A 20,480-nucleotide genomic window follows, 5' to 3' on the forward strand; every position below is an offset into this window, starting at 1 on the left:
CTTATGTCTTTTTTCTTTTCTTCTGACCTGAATAAAACCCAATTTGTAGGATAGCAGATTTGATACGCACATTTCACGATGTAAGGCATTGTTATGCATTGGATTTCACCAAATAAGGAAATATCTCATGTTTTATATGTTATACATGTCAGTCACGTGAACAAATATATATCTTCTTTTGTTTGCCAGAGGACATCATGTCATCATTCAGTGTGATATTACTAATGTTATGGACAGAGATAATCAACAAACGGTTATAAAACTAGGCTTTTTGGGAATTTGGTTGGAATGGTGCTGTATACAAACTACAATCATAGAAACGGATCATATGGAAATCCATTGTAGCTGAGGCTTCTGATCCTCCAAACTGAAGTAATGTGTCTTTAACTTCTGAAACATGTTTATAGGCAAATCTATCTCGAAAATAAGTTATTAAGTCATAAAGAATTGAGCTCACAAAAACAACTTTAAGGATTATTTTCAAACTGTTAAAGAGGACTCAGGTCTCCATACAGCAGATCGGGGTAAAGCAACACTAGATTGGAATGTGCTTAAAACTGCAACTAATCTAATTTTCATTTTTTTAAAGATAATTTTTTGGGGCGTTTCCCTTTATTTGATAGTGGATAGACGGGGATGAAACGTAGAAAAAGGCCACAGGTCGGATTTGATCCTGCGCCGCTGCCAAGGACCCAGCCTACATGGGGCACACACTCTTCCTGGGTGAGCTAGAGACCGCCTCATGGCCTCAACAAATCGTTCATTGGCACTTAGGTCCTCTGAACCTAAATAATAACTTAGCTCACCAGATTTGATGTAAATGTCTCTTAACTTATAAATGTAGAGTTCTAACACCATAAAAAGAGCTAATACTCTGGCGAAGCTAAATCAAGTAATAGACAGGCGAGTGACAGAGACAGGAGGCAGCACCACAGGAGACACTTTCATGTTGCTGATTAAGGAGCTTCTATCCCTAAGAAGAGACAGGTGACGACAGCTCAGATACACGCTCACCAGGGAAATCAGCTACCTCCACACACTAGTCTCTATATCCCTGTTTGCCACCTTACGCCCATTTGTGTTTGTGTATCTGAATGTGTGCACATGTCGTTCACTTGCAACATCCAAAAGAAAACCGAGGCCCAAACTTATTAAGTGCTGAAAATGAGGATTGTGCAGTGAATGGAGATCCCACGGCACACGTCCACAAAGACTTGATGGCAAATAGCCTCGCTTCAGAAGCGGTTCGGCATCGAGGGGGCAGACAGAATCACTTAGACTAGATCAATAACACTCGGGAAAAGGCGAGATTCTTATAGTGAACGGTGCTTTCCGAGCGAGAAATCAAAGAAAAGTTAACCTTCTGTGACATTATGCTTCTCGTCCTACTCTTTTCTTTAATAATTTAACAAGTGCTGAATAAGTATCTGAAAAGGAGGGATTGTAGATTTAATAAGATCAACCTGTCATTACTTGCTGTCAAGAATAACAGACGGCCTGCTGTCACATAGAAAGGTTTGGGTATGTTTGGGAAAATTGCACCAGGTACCCCAAAGCAGCCTTGTAGCCATTTAGTAATATATGAGCTCTATATGCTGCTGTGTTGTCAGCTCAGACACTTAGCTCATTTGTTACTGACTGTGACAAGCATAAGACTGTATTTGAATTCTACTCAAGTACCAGTTCTCGCTGAGGAAACGTTCCAGACCAGCCAGCTGAAGAGATATTTTTCTTAAAAATACACCCAGCTACATCCTTACTATCTCAGTCTGTCTGTGTGTCTCTCTCTCTCTCTCAGGGGATGGGGTGTAATCACGTCACTGATGGATAACTGACAGCACACGTGCGCAACATCCCTTTCACGCAGTTTCTCTTTTTGTTGCAGGCCGAACCACAGATGCACCATTCCAAATGTCAACATTGTGTGCTCTATAATTTTGCCTTTTCCTGCATACTGTAATTGCCTGTCAGTGTCTTTATAGCGTAAAACTAAGGGCATCAGCTTGTATATTTTACCCGACTGTCTAGTGCTTTCTGACAAAAAAAAAAACACTAATGTCCATAGTTGAGTGACTTTAATTTCTGAAGCATGTAATGAGAATGCACACACACAACAAATTGTCCCGTATGTTCAGTTCTCTGTGGTAGTATTTTCCCCAAAATATTATGCCTCTCTCACTTTTATGAGGAGGCTGCAAACCTTTTAGCCATGCAGCTGGCATGGCTCTTGTGACAAAAATGTTGTTCTGTCAGTAAATCACCACTTTGGTCCAGAAGGAAATATCTCAACAACTATTGTCTCAATTGCCTAGACATTTGGTACAAACTCTCATGGTCCCAAGAGAACTTCTGTTGACTTTGAACCCCTGACTTTTCCTCTAGCGCCACCACGAGGTTGACATTTGTGTTTATGAGTAAATCTCAACCATGATTCCACATTGCAGTAAGTCTTACATCTAAGGATTTAGTCGGCTCTCCTTCAAGTTGCTCCTGAGCAAATGTGCACAAACACTTTTCGTACATCTGCTTATTGTTTTGTCTATAAAACGTTTTGTCTGTTGACGTCTTCCCTCTCCTTGTTTTATGCAATCAACAATCAACCCAACAACACTCAGTTTACTATCACTTGTGGTAAACAAAAAAGCAGATGCAACCATCACATTTGAGAAGCGGCAACCCAAGAATGGTTGGTATTTTTGACTGATTATCAAAAAGGTTGATGAAAAATTATTGTTGAAATTGGTTTCAGCTCCAGTGTTGATGTTGACAAGTTGCCTAAATGCATCTATTTAGGAGGGGTAAGCAGCAGGCATGAGTTTGTGTAAGTACTTTAGGGTTGACAAAAGCCACATTGTGTGAAATGAACTGCACAGAGTCTGATGTGGAGATTTCAAGCCATTTTCCAAGCCTCATTTTCTGCCACACCATCTGTTCCAGGGCACAGAAAGCAACCCTAAAGATGTCTCCCTGCACCTCTTTGGCCTTTAGAAGGGTGTAAAGGTCTTTTAGAGAGAACAAATGGGAAGAGAAGGTCCCTTTATGGACAGGAAAACTTGGGACAAAGGTTTAATTTTCTACAATGTTACCCGCAGACACAGGCTCTGTCTGCAGACGAGCTGAACTAGACCTAAACGTTTCTGCTTTCTTTTTAATAAGTGATCCACTCTTTGTGGATTCTTATCTACAAGTTCCATAAGAAAACATCATACAAAGTCTAATACATTTATTAGTCTTCTGACGGAAGAGAGATGTTTTCTGACATTGATATAATGCTGAATTCATGCAAAAACATCTGCAGATTTCAACTGTGCTACTTCTCTTATTTCTCTTTTATGTAAAATTGTTATCGTAAACAATGTGAATATGTTAGATCAGTGATGAACTGTTTCAATGTTCAACAGCCCAAAACCCAACTGTATTCAGCTTATAATCATACAGAACAGATAAAAACAGCAAATGTAGAAAAGTGCGTATTGTCTTGATAATAGTTATCAATAATAATACATCAACTATTAGTTTCAGCTCTATAATGGGCTTTTTTGGGGTTAAAAACAGAAATTAAAATAACCATAAACCTCTCCCATTTCCACAGCCACACTGAGCAGAGCCCAGTTTGTCACCTCAGGCCAAAGCGATCCTGTTTGTTGCTAAGGAGGAGGACGGACGCCAATGGAGAATTACAGAGGATACAACACACATTAATATTAGTCTGAGTCTATTAGGCGTAATGGCTCCCCTCCTTCACCCCAGCGCCATGGTAACAGTTTCAGACCACTGGAATAAAAGCGTTCAAGGTTTTCAAATAAAATACACAATTAAAGAACTCATGTTCATTCTATAATTCAGAAAAAAAGGCAAAAAACCCTCTAATGTGTATGCAGGAGTCTTTTACACAATAAAAGCGGAGTCACGGAAATTAACCTCATTAGTGTTCCTCATGCATCTCCATGCTTCAATGTACCTGAGTACAGCTAATCTGCTTCAAACTCTCCTCTCAATAGATATAAAATAAAAATTCCCAGTGGGAGCTTTCCAGAGAGACATATAGAAAGCGCCCTTCCCCCTCAGGCAAAATAAAAAACAATGTTCATTTGCTGCTTCATGTGTGGTCAACAGACAACTTCAGACGTCAGCAGGTGGGAACAGGGCTAATGCATTGCCAGCAGTCCCACCTGTCGGGGCTTCCCATTGTTGCTTTGTGACTGAAAATGCTGGCTCTATTGTCTCTGGTTTCAGACTCGTGTTGAGGAGGGCCTTCAGTACCTGTGCAGACCTGCCGCTGAGGGATCAGGTTGCTGCTTCGGCTCCTCGTCTGGGACCGAGACGGGAGGACAAAGAAAGAGACATGGGCTCAAGAAGGAGGGAAAGATTGATTTTGCCCCAAGGTGTTTTGAGTCACTTGTTTGATTGACGGCTCCATCTCTCAAAAAATGTTATGTTGTTCAAGATATATATTTCATATCATAAATCGGTGTGGTTCAACGCAGGTTTAAAGGCCCTGGAAACCTATTTTTTAATCAGTTTCCTACTATGACTGATATGGTCTTGGATGATAACAACATTTTCTGCCCAAGTTTGTTCAGTTTTGGTTATTATTTAACGTGAGAGATTTCTGTATTTGTGTTTCTTTCACTCATGTAAAGTGGGTTGGGGCTTAGAAAATGTGACGTCACATACCTCTGTGCACCAATCAAAATTCAGCAATATTTGAATCCAAAAGCAATGACAGAGGCATATTAGACTAGAAGGCAGATGTTTTATTTTTTGTTATTGCTCTCTGTCATCTATGTGTGATGCCAACAGTTCTCATTTTTGAGTTTTTGACTGTTCTAATAAATGTTCTATTTTCTGAACTTTAACTGTTACTCATTTAGTCATGGAAGTCTAATGTTATCAAGAGAAGTCAGCTTTGAAACTAAGTTGCCAGCAGAGGTGGAAAGTAATGAAAATCCTTACACTCACATTACTGTTTTGAGTAGTTTTGTTGTGTATTTAGTAGTTTTCAAGTAGTTTTTAAAATTGGTCATTTACAGTACAATGTACTTGATTACGATTTGAGTGAAGTATTCTATTTCACTACAGTAGAAATCCCATCCGTTAATGCGTAAAAAAAATTTATGCTAATGACTAATGAAAACTGAAAGGTAGAAAAAAATTGCACCCGTAACCACTACGGTGACCAATCAGCATCCAGCAGCCTACCAGGCACTAGTCTTTCTTTAGGAGAACCACTACGGTGACCAATCAGCATCCAGCAGCCTACCAGGCACTAGTCTTTCTGTAGGAGAACCACTACGGTGACCAGTCAGCATCCAGGAGCCTACCAGGCACTAGTCTTTCTGTAGGAGAACCACTACAGTGACCAGTCAGCATCCAGCAGCCTACCAGGCACTAGTCTTTCTGTAGGAGAACCACTACGGTGACCAATCAGCATCCAGCAGCCTACCAGGCACTAGTCTTTCTTTAGGGGCAGAACGAGATGGACGTGGATCGGGCGAGCGATGATGGTTCAGAGACTGTTTCAGTAGAAATGCTAGCTGATTGACCCCTTATCCTATCTGCATTTAAAGTACATTTTAAATGAACTACTTCTTACTTATACTAAGTAAATTGCATCAAAGTTTTGTTTTTTACTTATTGCAACATTTTCGTACTTTTTCCACCTCTCGTTGCCGGATATTTTTTTTCCTATTTTTGCAGGAGTTGAGTTAAGATTGAGGCTTTCTGAATGCACAGTACATGTGTATCATATCTTGTTTGCTTCTATTATTTGGTTTCCTACAATTCCCAGAATACCTGCTGATAGTACCCAGAAAACAGGTGCAAATCATTTGCATCAGCAGGGGGTTATTCATGTGTAGGTGAAGAGAATAAAAGCACTGGAGTTATACGCCTGAAGACAGAAGTGAGTCCAGCTCTGCAGCTCAAAACACAGGCTGTCTTGTGACCGCATTGCATTCTGGTTCATTACGGACACTCTTAAGAGAAACATATCACTTTATTGTTTCGCTGTGTATATGTAATGGAAAAAGTATGTGATTGTGAGGGACCGGCCTCAGAAATGGGATATTTCCTGTTGATGTGTTAGATATTAAAGTTTTTTCATTATATTTCACTGAGGCTTTAGCGGATAAATCTCAACATGATGTCACAGTGTCTGCGTTTGACTTCATTGTCCAAGGTAATAAGAAAAACACTGTGCCAAACAATAAAACAGACCTCAGACTTCCAGGTAGATTGCCAAAACCTTCTCCCATTATCTTTTCCATCAGACATATCCTCTCATGAGTTAAACAATACGCCGACTATATTTGCATTCTGAATCGTTAATCGTAACATTCAAGCTTTGAAGTTGGATAGGAGAAACAACATAAATATGTACAGAATACAGACAATAACTGCAAAAGATTCAAGACCCTCTTGCATTTTTCCCTTTGATGAGTTTAATATGGGATTTATTAAAGAAACCATTGTTGAGCACAGCACAATCAGAGCAGACAATTTGGCTTCAATTGTTCTGCAAGTCTTGAGCAAAGCACTGAAGAGCGCTAATGTCTGGGGGGGGGACTTGTTGTTGGTGCTGGAATTAATGGGAGCATAAATAAATGTTACCATGAGGCTTAGGAGCACATGTACATATACACATAGATGGAAAACACACAGATTATTACATAGTGTGTCTGTGACAAAGTATATGTATATGCCTCTGCACATCATTGGCAATATCAGAGTCATTTTGTTACATTTTTCTTCGAGCGAGACAGATGGGAAAGATAAAAGCACATTACAAGAAGGGTGATTATCACTCTAAATGTCTTGCCATAAGGTTTCCTAGAAATTGATCTTATGGCACAATCATTAGTCTTTACAGCTTTCTCCTCTATACACTCGACCACACGAGCCACCGTAAAATCATCTTAAAAATTGTCATAAATTGCATCCGCAGATGAGCTGTACAAGTGTGGCGACTGCTCTTAAGACAGCAGCCCGCTGCTGGAGTGATCGGGTGATAAGTGCACTCAGAAATCACGTCCATTATATCGTGAATTATGTATTTGAAGGGTGCGGGCCAGGGGACCGAAGGGAGTAGTGCTTGTATAAGTTGCCTGTGGGTAGACCTGGGGCCAATCATGGGAGAGCTCACAGTCTTGACTCTGAAAATCCACCAACAACTCCCATTAACGACATGCCATTAAAGGCAACATTAGGCCATTAACAAAGCGCAGCCAAGCCGCTTCCTACTTATCCATTAACCCTTCCTAATGCAACTCAGTGCCTGTTGGCAATGACTTCATTTTCCTGTTTCTGATATCGACCCACCCAAGTCTCTGGGTTGTGAATGAACATTCTTTTTTTCATTGTTAATGTACGGCCATGTCTCAACTCTGCCATGATAGCCATGTTTCTCAGGTAAAAATAATCCCTGCAAAGAGAAATTGAAGCTGAATAAGTACTTTATCTTCAAGGTAATAAAAGACATTTGACTCTATGCCTTCATTTATAGAAGTGATAGACCTCATAACTGAATCTTCTCCCTTCAAAAGGTAAATGCCCCAGTGATAAACTAAATATTAGTTTTTTAAATGTGTTTACAGGTTTATTTCAAATGTTGCTTTTGTAGAAGATAGCAAGGCTGGGACCTATTAACTCTCGATCCAGTCAATTGAGACATGTGAATAGAAACCACTCGCACATTCTTAATTAGTTCTGAGTCATTTAAATGTGATAACTTTCTCATATGGAAAGGAGCCGTCAAATGTAATTATTCTGAAGCATCCTACATATATTAGGCCTATTGAATTTGTCCTGCTCACCCATACCTAATGATGAACTTGCATTCACAAGCAAGAACCACAGAGGCTTTGCATTTCAGTTAGTTGAAAACACATCTGAAACACTTCTAAGAGTCCCTTTGGGAGTTGAAGTTGAGCTCTTAAATCCTTTAGCTCTTAAAGACTTTATTTTAATTTTATTTTTTTAATCTTTGACCGATCTTGGCCAGTGTTTAACAATGTTTTCAGCAGCACTGATATAGAAAACTTTCTTTCTATTTTTTTATACAAAAGAATAACATATAATCCGACATCTGCAGCTGGGATTCATGTTCGCAGTGTGTATTCTTGGGATTTTAGTCTATATTACTAGACTCACAGCATTTCAGTTGCATGCATCTGAGTTTAGCCTCGATAACAGCAATCTGATCACGACTTCCTGGCGTTTTTACTGTGTTTGAGATTATGAGACACAGATGAATGCACACACTCTGTTTTCAGCCTATATGTAATTAAAATCACAGACCATTTTCCTTCCAGCAATCACTGGGAAGTAAAATCAACCCAATTAAGGCTTAAAAACGCAGTCACACTGATAATGTTTAAATGTTTACAGCCTAATAAAGTTAACACAAGGGTTAAAGAGGTGCAGCAGATGGTGCGATACTCCAGACGGAGCCTCTAACAGGGAGTAATATTTTTAATGAATATAGTGCCCTTTGAATAACTGAAGAGTATGAACTGATATCCATAAATCTAAGTTCAAGAAGTGAATCCTTAACTTCTTACAACCTACGGTTTATCCCCCCCCCCCCCCCCCCCCCCCCCCCCCCCCCCCCCCGTGCAGCTAGATGCGTTAATAGGCAGCTTTAAAATATTCTTGACACATTCAAAACAACCTTCTCGACATCAAAGTGCTCGTCGTTTCAACGAGTCTCTTCAAGAGGTATCACATCAGACGGGAGGTATCCCGTTTTTGCATACAGGCCATAAAACCTGCCAGGATGGCTCGCCTGAGGCAACCAGAGCAGGACTGACTTCCAGGGTAAGTATCTGCTCTGTCGATCATAGATGGAACATCTTTTGGAATCAATTTTATTCATAGCCAAAAGGCTCCTCTGCACTAACATCATAGAGCAAAAGAAAGAGAAACAGACTGGTCTGCAACGATTAGGCGACTAATTGGTTCATCCATTGACATAAAATAAATCGTCAACAATCATGTTCATTTTTTTTACTGAGCATAAAAATGGCTTTTTTGCTTATTTTCTCTCTTCTATGTGACTGTAAATGTAATATCTTTTGGCTCTATTTGGCAAAATAAAGATGTCACCTTGAGACATTTTTTAGACTAAAACATTAGCTCATCTAAAAAATTATCTTTGGCAGCTCATTTTTAATAAAATGAATGAAATGAATCGCTTGTTGCAGTCCACTCTGACCCATTACCAACCCTAATGCAAAACATTAGGGCTGCTACTAATGAAGATTTCCACTTAGTGATTCATCAAATGCTTTTTTATTAGTTTATATAATTTCTTATTTAGTTTTATATAGTGTAGTTTTTTTTTTCTTGTTTGGTCTATGAAATGTCAGATACTAGTGAAAAATACCCATTACATTTTTCAGACCCCAAGGTGATGTCTTCAAACTTCTTGTTTTGTCTGACCAACAGTCCAGGATATGATTGTTTTACGGTGATATAAAAGAAAGAAAAGCAGTAAATCCTTAATTGAGAAGCTAGAACTACAGACTGGTTGAAAAGTAACTCATTGCTAATTGTTTCATCTCTTAAAATCGAAAGTAGGTAGTAGTAAGTAAGTAAGGTAAGTTGTAGGTATGTCAAACAACCTTTCTACTTTCATGTTGCATTACAATATCTTCTTTTGGACTGTTGGCCAGATCTGCACACGTCACTTTGGGCTCTGGGAACATGTGATGGGCACCTCCTCTTTTTTTATGTCAGAAATGACAGCTGAATCGGTAATGAAAATAATTGTAGTTGCAACCCTAGCCAAGGAGGCCCTTGCCAAACCCTCATGCTCAATATTTTATATATCCTAACAGACAGAGCCATACACTGTGGTCAAGATTAAAACATCCACTGCACCATCAGACTAAAAGCATCCCCATTCTGCTAGTTGCTTTCGAAAATTTTGAAATATTACCCCAGCTAGCAGCTACATTACACTATTCAACAAATTGAAATAAGCTTTTTGTTCAAGTACCCGCGTGTCTTCCTGTACCAAAAGTGCTCCCTTTGCTTTAAAGTGGCCCCGCCCTGTCTACGTCCCCCTCACCTCCTTCAATAGAAAATCCTTTGAACATCTGCAGCACGTTGGGCCTGGGGGAGCACACGTGTTTACTATAATACTATCTGGATGACCATAACACAGTTGCAGGTGGTGCCTGAGGATACCAATCAAACCTGCTTTGACAACCCCCCCCCCCCCCCCCCCCCCCCCCCCCCCCCCCCCCCCCCCGTTGAAGGTAAATGCAGCCTTTTCTACACAGCAGAGCTGGCAACAGACCCACACACACAGCCCTGATCAGAGCGGTGGAGAAAGAGGAGGATGAATCACTTTTCTACGAGGGGAAACAAGAATGCATCCACTTATCGATCTTAAAGTGCTTCATTAGACGCTGTATGAGCCATGGACTAATATATTCCCCCAACACAAAATGGATGATTAATGGAAATATGTGCTATTGTTGTAGTGTTGTCTGAATGCACAACACCTATTTTGCCATATCAATAATGCATGCCTTGTTACGCTGTAAACAACACAAAATATTAACAGGTAGAGATTTTCATTTGTTCGGCAGATGGCTTGTGTAGCTTTCATCTCTGGTAATTGCTGTGGCGAGGCTGGTACTTTCACATTAGTTGAGCAAAGAGTTGCGTATGCTGTTGTGGACTCATAATGATAGGCCTGACCTTGTAACCCTTCACTGTGAAACAGAGCAGGCAATGCTCTCCATTCCAATCAGCCAAACAGCCTGGTTGGTATTAAGAAGGCATGACAGTTTCAAATAGTGTCCTGCTTTAGCTTCTGGCTCTGGGAGGTCCTAAAGCCTCTGCTGGCTAAACAGAGCAGACAGTGGTGGGAGGAATGGAATGCAGATAATACATACAAAGGATTATGTACCTGCTTGCACATCAAATCTGTGGGGTTTCACATTTAATACCCACGGACCGTCGTCCTCTTTGATGGAGTACTGTGAAAGGGTGGAGATTATCATGCGCTGTCACACCACTGAGTCTTCCTATGACTTCAGGACTTTCAGATTTACGCGGCGGGATAACCGCTAACATGATTTGGCTGAAAGGTTTTACTAGTGTCAACTCCAACGGCACCAACGGTGTGATGAATTTAAGCATTCTATAAAGTGTTTGTTTATGTGAAATGAATTCACTTATGTCCAAAAGACAATTTATCTTTTGTCGAAAGCAAGGTCACTAAAAGTGTTATCCACCTTTTTTCAAAGACACATAAAAGATAGAAATGTCACAACAAACCCAATCTTGCTCTTTGGATTGTGTCTTTTGTTTCTGCAAGATGAGAGAACCATTTCAGTTTATGTTATTCAACATATGTCTCCGTCATCCTGGGTATGCGGGACCTTTAAGGCATAATAATTTCATTAGTAGTGGCTATTACATTTTCTTCTTCCATTATGACATGAGGAGAAGCCATACATCAAGGTAAGTGCTTTTACCCATCCACCCTGGCGTTGCAACCCCCCCTTCTTTTCTTCATGTCCTGTGTGGTCTATTCAGAACAGGAGCAGTGGAAGCCCTGCTGATCTAACTGATAGTGAGCAGCAAACAGACAACCCACTTCACACAAAAGCCTGTCAATAAGCATGTTCTACAAAATATCTCCAATGAGCTTAGGGGTAGAAGCCTCCATGGGACTCCTGTGCAAGGACTATTCCCCTTCAAGCAAACTGAGTAAACACGCTGTTCGGAAAGTCCTCTGGAGCAACGAGCTGCTTCTACTGCAGGGTCAGACAAAAATACAAGGGGCTTGGGGCTACAGCTACCCTGAAAGTCCAAGAGGTCTACACATTGTAACAGAACAAAAGCATCACTAAAAAATAAGACCATTGCTGTAATTTAAAAACAACAACATCTTGGTGGTAGAAACTACACACAAATGTGTAAGTATGCCATGCAAATGGACTTTTAGCCACGCTTAGATAGACAAAGATGGCAATGTTGGTCTGTTGATTGGTCTTACACTTTGTTCCTTCCAAAGTAAAGTATCTTAACAACCGTTGCATGGATAACCGTGACATTTTGTAGAGACATTCTTGTTGCATAGATGATGAAGCCTAATAGAGTGCTGCAGGAATCCTAATTAGTTAGTATTGTTGCACTTCCGGTCCCCTTGTCTCGAAGTCAATGGATTTTTGAAATGGGGTTTTGGTTAGATGCCTGACATACGGTCTGTGGTGAAAGAAAGCTACAGAGATTTTCCAGTTTTGTTCTATGACAGTATGACAGAAATATGTCAGTAAATATCCCACTCAAGAATAATAAGTGACTAAAGCATTGCTGCGCCTCTAGTATTGCTATTCATTTGAAAAAAAGATGTCACTACAAACAGAACAAGAGAGAAAATGAAATCTAAAAACTAACTCCCTACCTAGCTCCTCTTGCGTTCACTTGGTAATATCAAGAACATGCAAATTTGCAGATGTAATGACCTGAGATATGGAAATGCAGTGAACACAAGACATTATTGAGTGAGGACAATAAGAAAGATATTCATTCAAGCATGCTATCTGAGGAAATGCCACCCTGAGCAGAAAGGTAACAATTATTAGAAACCCACTGGGAGATATTATTGTGTGATTAAATGACAAACTGCGGCCGTAATGTTGTCTTGGTTCAGTGTATCAGTTAGTGTTGACTCTGTTTATACATGAGCGTGCTCTGGCAAGCCCTCCACAATAAGACAGGTAATCCTGAGATTTCCTCAGAAAAGAGCAGAAAATCCAGGCTGCTTTACTCTAAAATGTCTTGCACTCTCTAAAAGAAATTGTTCATTTATCAGAGTCAAATTCTTTGCTGTGTGACCCCGCACGCTGAAATGAAATCACTATCATTATATGAGGAAATGATGTGCCATCTCCGTATCTGCTACTTGTATGGGGGGAAAACGAATGGTAGCGTAATGGGTTATGGCATCTTCATTACTCAAAATTAAACACCGCAAAGTTAATTTAACAATGTCTTCACTCTACAGGCAAGCCAGGCACGGTAATAAAGCAACTTTTATATGACAAGGGCCTCGGGTAGAAAGGCTGCTTGTGAGTATACTATTAAATCTTCCTGATCTTTTTTTTTGAGACCACCCTGATGTCGAGCCAGAGTGGAATCAAACTCGTTCACGTTGATTTTTTTCTGTACTAAGAGGATAATTCAGTACAAAAGTCGGTATTTAAATTGCACCAGTGGGATGTGTAATGCTTAGAGATTCTTGACCTCCTAAGCATCCCATTAGAAAATTAAGTATTGCATCCAATTACCAGACAAGCATCTCTTCACCTTCCTCGTAAGCCCCGGCATTGGAACAGCTGAATACTTAACAGCAAAGTAGAGTGTCTTATCGTAAAACATCTAACATATCCTCAAGTCATTTATCAGTCAAAGCATCGCTAGTGGTGTAATCGCCATGCAAAAAGCCAACACTTGACTTCTCTGAACAAATCTGTATTCAAATATTGAAGCTGAAGAAACAGTGCTAGAAACAGTGTTGTTTTGATGTGAGGATTACATTTCTTCTTACTTTATCATGGTTTTTCCAAGAAGTTGCACATTGGGATGTACATACCCTGCCTGGGGCTATGGTAGAAGTTTTCCAAGGAATGGAATGTGAAAATGTCTCTCTTTCAAAGGGGAATATGGGATTCATGACTTAGAGTTGGATCCCTACCAGGGACCAATAACAACTTTACATCTCAATACATCCATTTTTATACAGTTTTTATATAACTGTCAATGATAAGAAATGGTAACTTTTAGCTAACCGGTTCAACTATTTCCTTTTTATATTTCAACTGTTTTTTGCATTGCTTTTAGCTTTTTCTTTTAACTGTGGTCTTTAAGGGTATTTCACCTGTTTCATAACGCAGGTAAATATTTCAAATTTCCATCCTTTCTTTTACTATTTCAACTCTTGTTGTAAAGATGTTGTTTGGAGGTGTGGACGGAAGAAAGACTTACATCACACTAATGTGTGCTACTATTTGGATGGCTCCTTCTTCAAAAAATCCAGTATAACAAGTTTTACAAAAAGATAACTACCACTGTAGGAAAAACACCAGGTTGTGAAATTTGAAGAGATTCATTCAGCATGTGAAAGTAGGCTTGGGCTTTCCTCCCCCTCCCACACACAGGTTTTAGACCTCTATAAAAGTTCAAGGGTAGTCCCAAGTGTACTAATACATTGATGACTTAGAGAAGACCAACCATTTAAGCTTCTATCTTGTTTGGTACTCAGGCACTAACAGAATGACAGCCTTTTAATCCCAGAGTTATACTCTTGCTATCCCCTGTGAAAGAGAGTCTCCCTGAATGAGAACTCCTGTCTCCTGCAAGTTCAACCCAAGCAGCATGTAATTAAAGATAGCTTCGGGCATCGCAGAATGCCGCAGCAGTCTATGAGGATAGGATGTTGGACATCAGCACAAAGAAACTTAAATGGCAAGAATGTGAATACTGAGGTCAAATGCAGACACAAGGCATTCTGTTGAGTCCCAAAGGCAGTGCGTAACAGGGTGCAGCACGATGTTTCATGAATGAAATATTGCTAAATAGCATTTGAATGAATAAAGCCACTTCTCAGTATTCTTCTTCTCAGCAAACGAGTTGAGAGAATGATTCAGTAATGAATAGAAGACAAACCTCCATATCATTTTATGAGATGGCCCAGGGCTCCAAATGGATGTTTCACCTTTTGCACAACAGCTGTGCCATCCCGACGGACTTCCCTGAACCTCAGATGAAGTCAAAGTAAAGGCCTGATAAAATGGCAACCTCCTGTCTTGCCACTTGACTCTCATAAATAGACACAAACAATGACTTCATGGGACTGTAGGCGTAAAAAGCAAGAGGTTCACCACTAGCCCCCTTCATGGGCCAGCAGGAGTCCCTGCTGCTGTCACACAGTGCTAGGAACAGTGTCTTTGTCTTTGCCTAATCTATAAGAAACATTTTCATGATAAAAAGAAATTCATTAAATGTAATTTACAAAAACAAAAACCCCCATAAGTACCCACACTCTGGCTTTCAATACGTATGTATCCCTTTATGGTATTCCTTAAATATCCTCTAAGGTAACCAATTACCATTACAGTTAATGGCGGCCTCTCAAAGAATTCAATAAAACAGAGCAACGACTCTAATGGAGGATTGGAACAAAGATCCTGGCCTTGTTAAATATGGGTGTGGCCACAGGCTTTTCATATGGAGGAGGGATGCTCCCCCTCCCAGTCAGGTTGCACATGTGAAGTGCAGGAACAGGCAGCAGCTACTCTGTGCCCTCTCCGAGGGGTGTGTGCTGTTCCATATTAATGACAAAGAGAGGAGCGGGAGCAAGAAGTCGCTATCATACACTCATTTGTTTAAAAAGAGCCAGCCTCACAATACAGTCGGCGGGAGTCCACAGGAATCCAGTGAAAGCTGGGGGCTGCGTCCATGACAAAAGACAGAAACAACCTCACTTTTTTTTGTCCCTGAGACAAGGGCTGCCCAATTTCAGAGTGCTGTTGGTCTTTCACCAAAACCAAGGATGCCTTCATGCATTTCAATGGGGGTATTCCTGCATAAAGAACCAAGCACTACTGCATAGCACAGTCATCCCTCTCCTGTTGTTAAGCCTTTCTTTATAGCTGAAACAATAGAACTCTGGTCCCTTCCCCTTGGATAACAAATAAACCATTATTTTGCATGGCAGAGCGAGGAACCTGTGTGCAAAAAGAGGACAGTGAGAACATGGCAAAGAGAAAACTTAGATGATAGTCTGGCTGGTAAAACATTACGATAGTTTCTCTTACTTTAAAATTATCTCCCCTCAGTTTAAGCACGTCAACTGTCAAACAACAGGTAAGAGAAGCCAATGAAGTGTCTAAATTCAACCAACCTTTCTTAACCTGGCTGGCAAATTACATTGAGATGGACAGCTGAACAGGGCCATTTTAACTGTGAGGATAAAAATTGAATATATCTCACCCTCCAGCTTTAAAGCGGGGCAAACCAATCACCAAAGTGTAATTAAGATTCACTTGCTGCTGTTTTACTGATAATCCTGTGTGTAAAACTGTCACAGGCGAACAAAAGACCCTTTTCTCATTGAGTCATTGCCTCAGAGTGATTGCTTTCCTTTCATTTTCTCAAGGCAAAGCAACTCATACAGCTCCCTGCCGGCTGAGTCCGGCAAAGAGTGAATTGCTCTCTCTGACATGTAGGAAACCCAGCATGCTCGTGTGCTAGCTAACATTTCCTCACCGCTGTCTCACTGCATCTAATAAGGTGAAGTTTGGTTTGCTGACGAGAAATCTAAAAGTATCTACATTACTCAAGCTGTTTTTATAGATGTAACCATAAAACAAATACCTCTAAAAGTTATAACCAAGCGAATAATGAGGCAAAATCATGAAAGTTGTATTTTAACTCAACGTGAGCAATGGGAAGGAAATGTTTTCTTTCAACAACTGCACACACAACCAGGAATCATAAAGAGACGCCCTAAAAACCAACACTCCTCCACCTGTTCGGTGTCCTGCTGGGTGTGGAGAGAAACGTGTGTGTGGGGGATGTGTGTGTGTGTGTGTGTGTACCCCTCCAACGTACTGTATGAGCGGTGTACAGCAGACAAAAGACCAAAAGAAATCAGTAAAGCATATCTATTTTCAACTGTGTTGCATCGGTTTTGTGGAACTGTACTCTTGTTTGGACAATCTAGAAGCACTGATTTGTCTGTTTAATCCGAGGTCTACTGTACGTGAGGTGTTGCCACACCATATGGCCCAGATGCATATGTTATGTGCATCATGTCTCTGGGGACAAGCTGATGCATCGGCCTAATTTCTTGGATATTGTTGTTTCCAAAGATTTTCCTCCTCTCGCAGAAATAGAGCAGGTTAGTGATCAACTCCAATTTGAGATTTTAAAATTGCATTACAATCTGCTCTTTGTGCTGCATCAAAGATTACGTAACGGCCACGTTTCAAATTTCCCCATAACTTCAGGATATTTTTAGTTTTACGTCACGCAAAGCTTCATCTATATTTTTAGTTATTTGTCATTTAAAGCTAACGATACCATGTCAGTAGTTAATTAAGCTTGAGCCTCACATCCAGGCTATAAAGCGCTGCTGCCAGGGGCGCTAGTAGGAATCCTTCACCCCCCGATGGGAAGTGACACTAGGCTCCCCACCCTAAAGCTGCTTTAATTTACAGTATGACCTCTCCTGTTTGAATGGTCCTCTCTTGTTTGAGGAGCCCATGAAAGTGTCCCCCTTTTCTCCCCATCAACAGCAACTCTGCTCACATTTCCACTTATTTCTTATTCTGATCTAGGCCTGAAGAGGACATAATGCTGACAGTGTGATACTGGAAAAAAAATTCCACTTCACACGCTCCATACACAGGACTGAGAGCCATACAGAGCTTTCAGAGACACATAATGAGCTACCAAATTTGGGTTAAGCATCAATCCCTATGATGAGTTGTGTAGATATCACATGGGGCCATTTTAAGCATTGCTACTCTAATAAGTGAGAAGAACTTCGGATTCTAAGCAGGTCTGCCCTCTTTGTTCATTTAAGATCTCTTGCACCCCTTATTAATTCTCTAAATTCAGCAGATTCTCATATTTTATCATGTACTTCCTAAGTTATTCAGAAGTTTAACCTTGATTTCCCAATTTGATAATGTTCTGTAGCTAGCCACTTGCAAAATTTGATCAACACACAGCTAAACTATTTCGAGAGAGGAAGTATTAAAGTGAGGGGCCTACAGATGCAGCATTTCTATTCAAAGCCATGATTCGGTTCTTCATCTGAATTTTGCATGAAGGCATAAAATACTTTGCAAGTCACAAAGAAATCTCTTTTCAAAGACGAAACAACCACAAGCAGTCTTCAAACATCAAGAGGAAGTCTATGGACAAGTTGAGACGGGCACGAGCACACAAATACACAGCTGTACAGCCCTCATGTAACGGAGGTATACAATTAAAGTTGTTCTTTTCCTGTGCATTGACAGCACAGCATTCATGAGGCGGGTCTGGACATAACCTAGTTAAAGACAAAAGAAAGGGGAGCGAATCTATCTCAGGTGAAATTGGGTGACCCCCCGCAAGAGATTTAGTCCATTAGCTAAAGGGAGAGCCCCACTCGCTTGACAAGTAATACCAGCTGTGACACCGAGCGCTGCCTGTCTGTTCAGGAGGGGTTGGGGGTGGTGGTGGTGGTGGGGGAAGGGTGGAGACAAGGGAGTGAACAAAAAAACAGATGCATCTTTCTGACTATTTGTTCTAAGAGTAATTCATGGCTGTGTTTTTTCGGTTTTATCCGGTTGTGCCACCGGCCACTGGAAGCTGTTGCTTCTTCATCTGTAATAATATAATAAACACAGGCCTGTTTTTTATTACAAGTATCGATGCAGTTTTTATTGCCAAACCCAAATTCAATCAACCCTTACAGTCACATTTGTTTGCCCATATTGGGCAGTTTGAAGCATCACAAATATTTCTGCTTTGTAACAACTCAAGAGAAACCTTCACTTTTTGCAAGAACATGGAGAAGACCGACCATCTGTGGTGTAAGCAAACACACGTGTGTTAACCACCACTTCAGGCAGCACGCCCGCTAAACACACAGCAGTGTGGACGACCATAAAATCTAACATCAGTACCAACTCAGTGCACTCTCCAGTTTCAAGCACACAACACTGCAGCGGCACAGAGGTGTAAAAACACCTTGAAAGGGCCATTCGTTTCCTCTCAAATAAACCACCTGAGCCTGACTGATAGGTGCTGCATGGTGTTAATTTACAACAACAGGCGCCACTCAAGTGTGACAAGGCGGATGGGAGATGGATGAGGTTGATCTTAACATCTTAGGACTCTACTACTCCTCCTTAGTACTCTGAGCTCCTGTGCAGTTTTGCTTAATGGCCTGGGTGAGTGATGTGAGCACATGGTGCTGCTACCTGTTGGCCTTACAGAGAAGACAACATGGAGGCCTGGAGAGAGGCATAAAACCTTCTGTACATGAAATACCAAGCAAAAGATTAGGACTAAGACGTGTTTTTTTGTTAAAAAAAAGAAGCATACTTTGTCCTTGTTTCATCTTTTTTTCCCCAAAATGGGCTAAATCATCAATTTTTCACAGCAAAATTTAAAAAATCCCCACTTAATGCCAAATTGCTGCATTCACATCACCAAAAATCCAGATTTATTTACTAAAACCTGGATGCATTCACTTGTACAACCCATTTCAACTGCCCACATCCGAAGCTAGTCCTATTCTACATATAATTACTAGTCATGAGCGCTTTCCAACCCAGGCAGCAAGCAGCCCATAATTACCACAAATCAGACAGGATGTAAATGCAACATCATTCTGCTCAACAGCCTGCGTTAACAGGACAGAAATCACATAAAGAAAAGGAGGCATCATGATGACATCATGGCATGAGCACATGTAAACGACTGGGTGGTGATGACTACTTCACTGCCTGCCTCTCCCATTATGTGAGAGATAACAACAAAAAGGTGGCACAATGGACAATATTTCATATAATCTTTCACATAAGCAGTTTATACACAAACAAAGTCACTTTTATAATATATGATCAAGAATGTCTGACCATAAAGCATTTAAAGAGATAAGTAAAGTTAAAAGAAAGTGTTTGGTCTCATTCAGCTTGACTTTTGTCATGCATCATAGATATTTAGGTTGTAGTTTTACACTTGGATACTGACATGGATAAAGTGAGCAGAGCATTATATGGTTTATAAAAACCAAGATTTTTTTTACGATTTGTGATTTTAAAGAGAGAATGCTATTTCGAGGACAAATGTAGGCTACACAAACCAAATCCACATAAAAAGGAGCATCCGTGACTTAACACTAAAAATAGAAACTAGGTTATTTTAGAACTTATAACTAAAGAACATTAGCTCCACTGCTCCACATCTCCCCCCGGTAATGTGGTCGATAATCCGGGCTGAAGTTTTTCACACCTGTGTGTGACTGCTGGGACTTTCCCCTTCATATTCATACAGCTACCTGCGACTTGAGTGCACGGGCGCACCCCGCGTGAGCACCACCAGTGGCCGGTGAATGGGACCAAAGCTTACCTTGGCGCAGGAGCGCGGTGATGAGGAGGGCGCACACGCAGCTGGCGGACAACAAGTGCATCCTCGCGGGTCTCTCAGATCCTTAGTCGGCTGCTTGTTTCAAAGGTTTGTTAAAACCACTTGGTTGAGGCTTTATTTTTTTGGAAGGTGGATTCAATTAGAACGGTCCTCGTGCTGTGAAGGCAGTTCAGTTCTGATTTTGGCTCTTCTCCCAACGTGGCATGTGCTCGCCAACCCACGCTCACATCAGTTCTGGTGGAACAGGTAATTGCGAGGGGCGCACAGACGGGGGCGGGGGATACTGTCTGCAGCTCCGCCCCCCCCCCCCC

General features: G+C 40.8%; 1 protein-coding gene across 2 annotated transcripts in view; it reads right to left on the reverse strand.

Annotated features, from left to right (window-relative positions):
- Positions 1-20,423, reverse strand: part of LOC117942226 (CD166 antigen homolog) — a 37,756-nt gene extending 17,333 nt beyond the window's left edge. The window contains exon 1 of one of the 2 annotated variants that reach the window (XM_034867588.1): positions 20,152-20,423. In XM_034867588.1, coding sequence (XP_034723479.1) covers positions 20,152-20,212 — 61 coding nt within the window. In that variant the 5' untranslated portion in view covers positions 20,213-20,423. The remainder of the gene's footprint in view (positions 1-20,151) is intronic. The other variant, XM_034867587.1, reaches the window with a different exon arrangement.
- Between the last annotated feature and the right edge of the window lie 57 nt (positions 20,424-20,480).

The sequence above is a fragment of the Etheostoma cragini genome, chromosome 3, assembly GCF_013103735.1.
Source record: "Etheostoma cragini isolate CJK2018 chromosome 3, CSU_Ecrag_1.0, whole genome shotgun sequence".
Lineage (NCBI taxonomy): Eukaryota > Metazoa > Chordata > Actinopteri > Perciformes > Percidae > Etheostoma > Etheostoma cragini.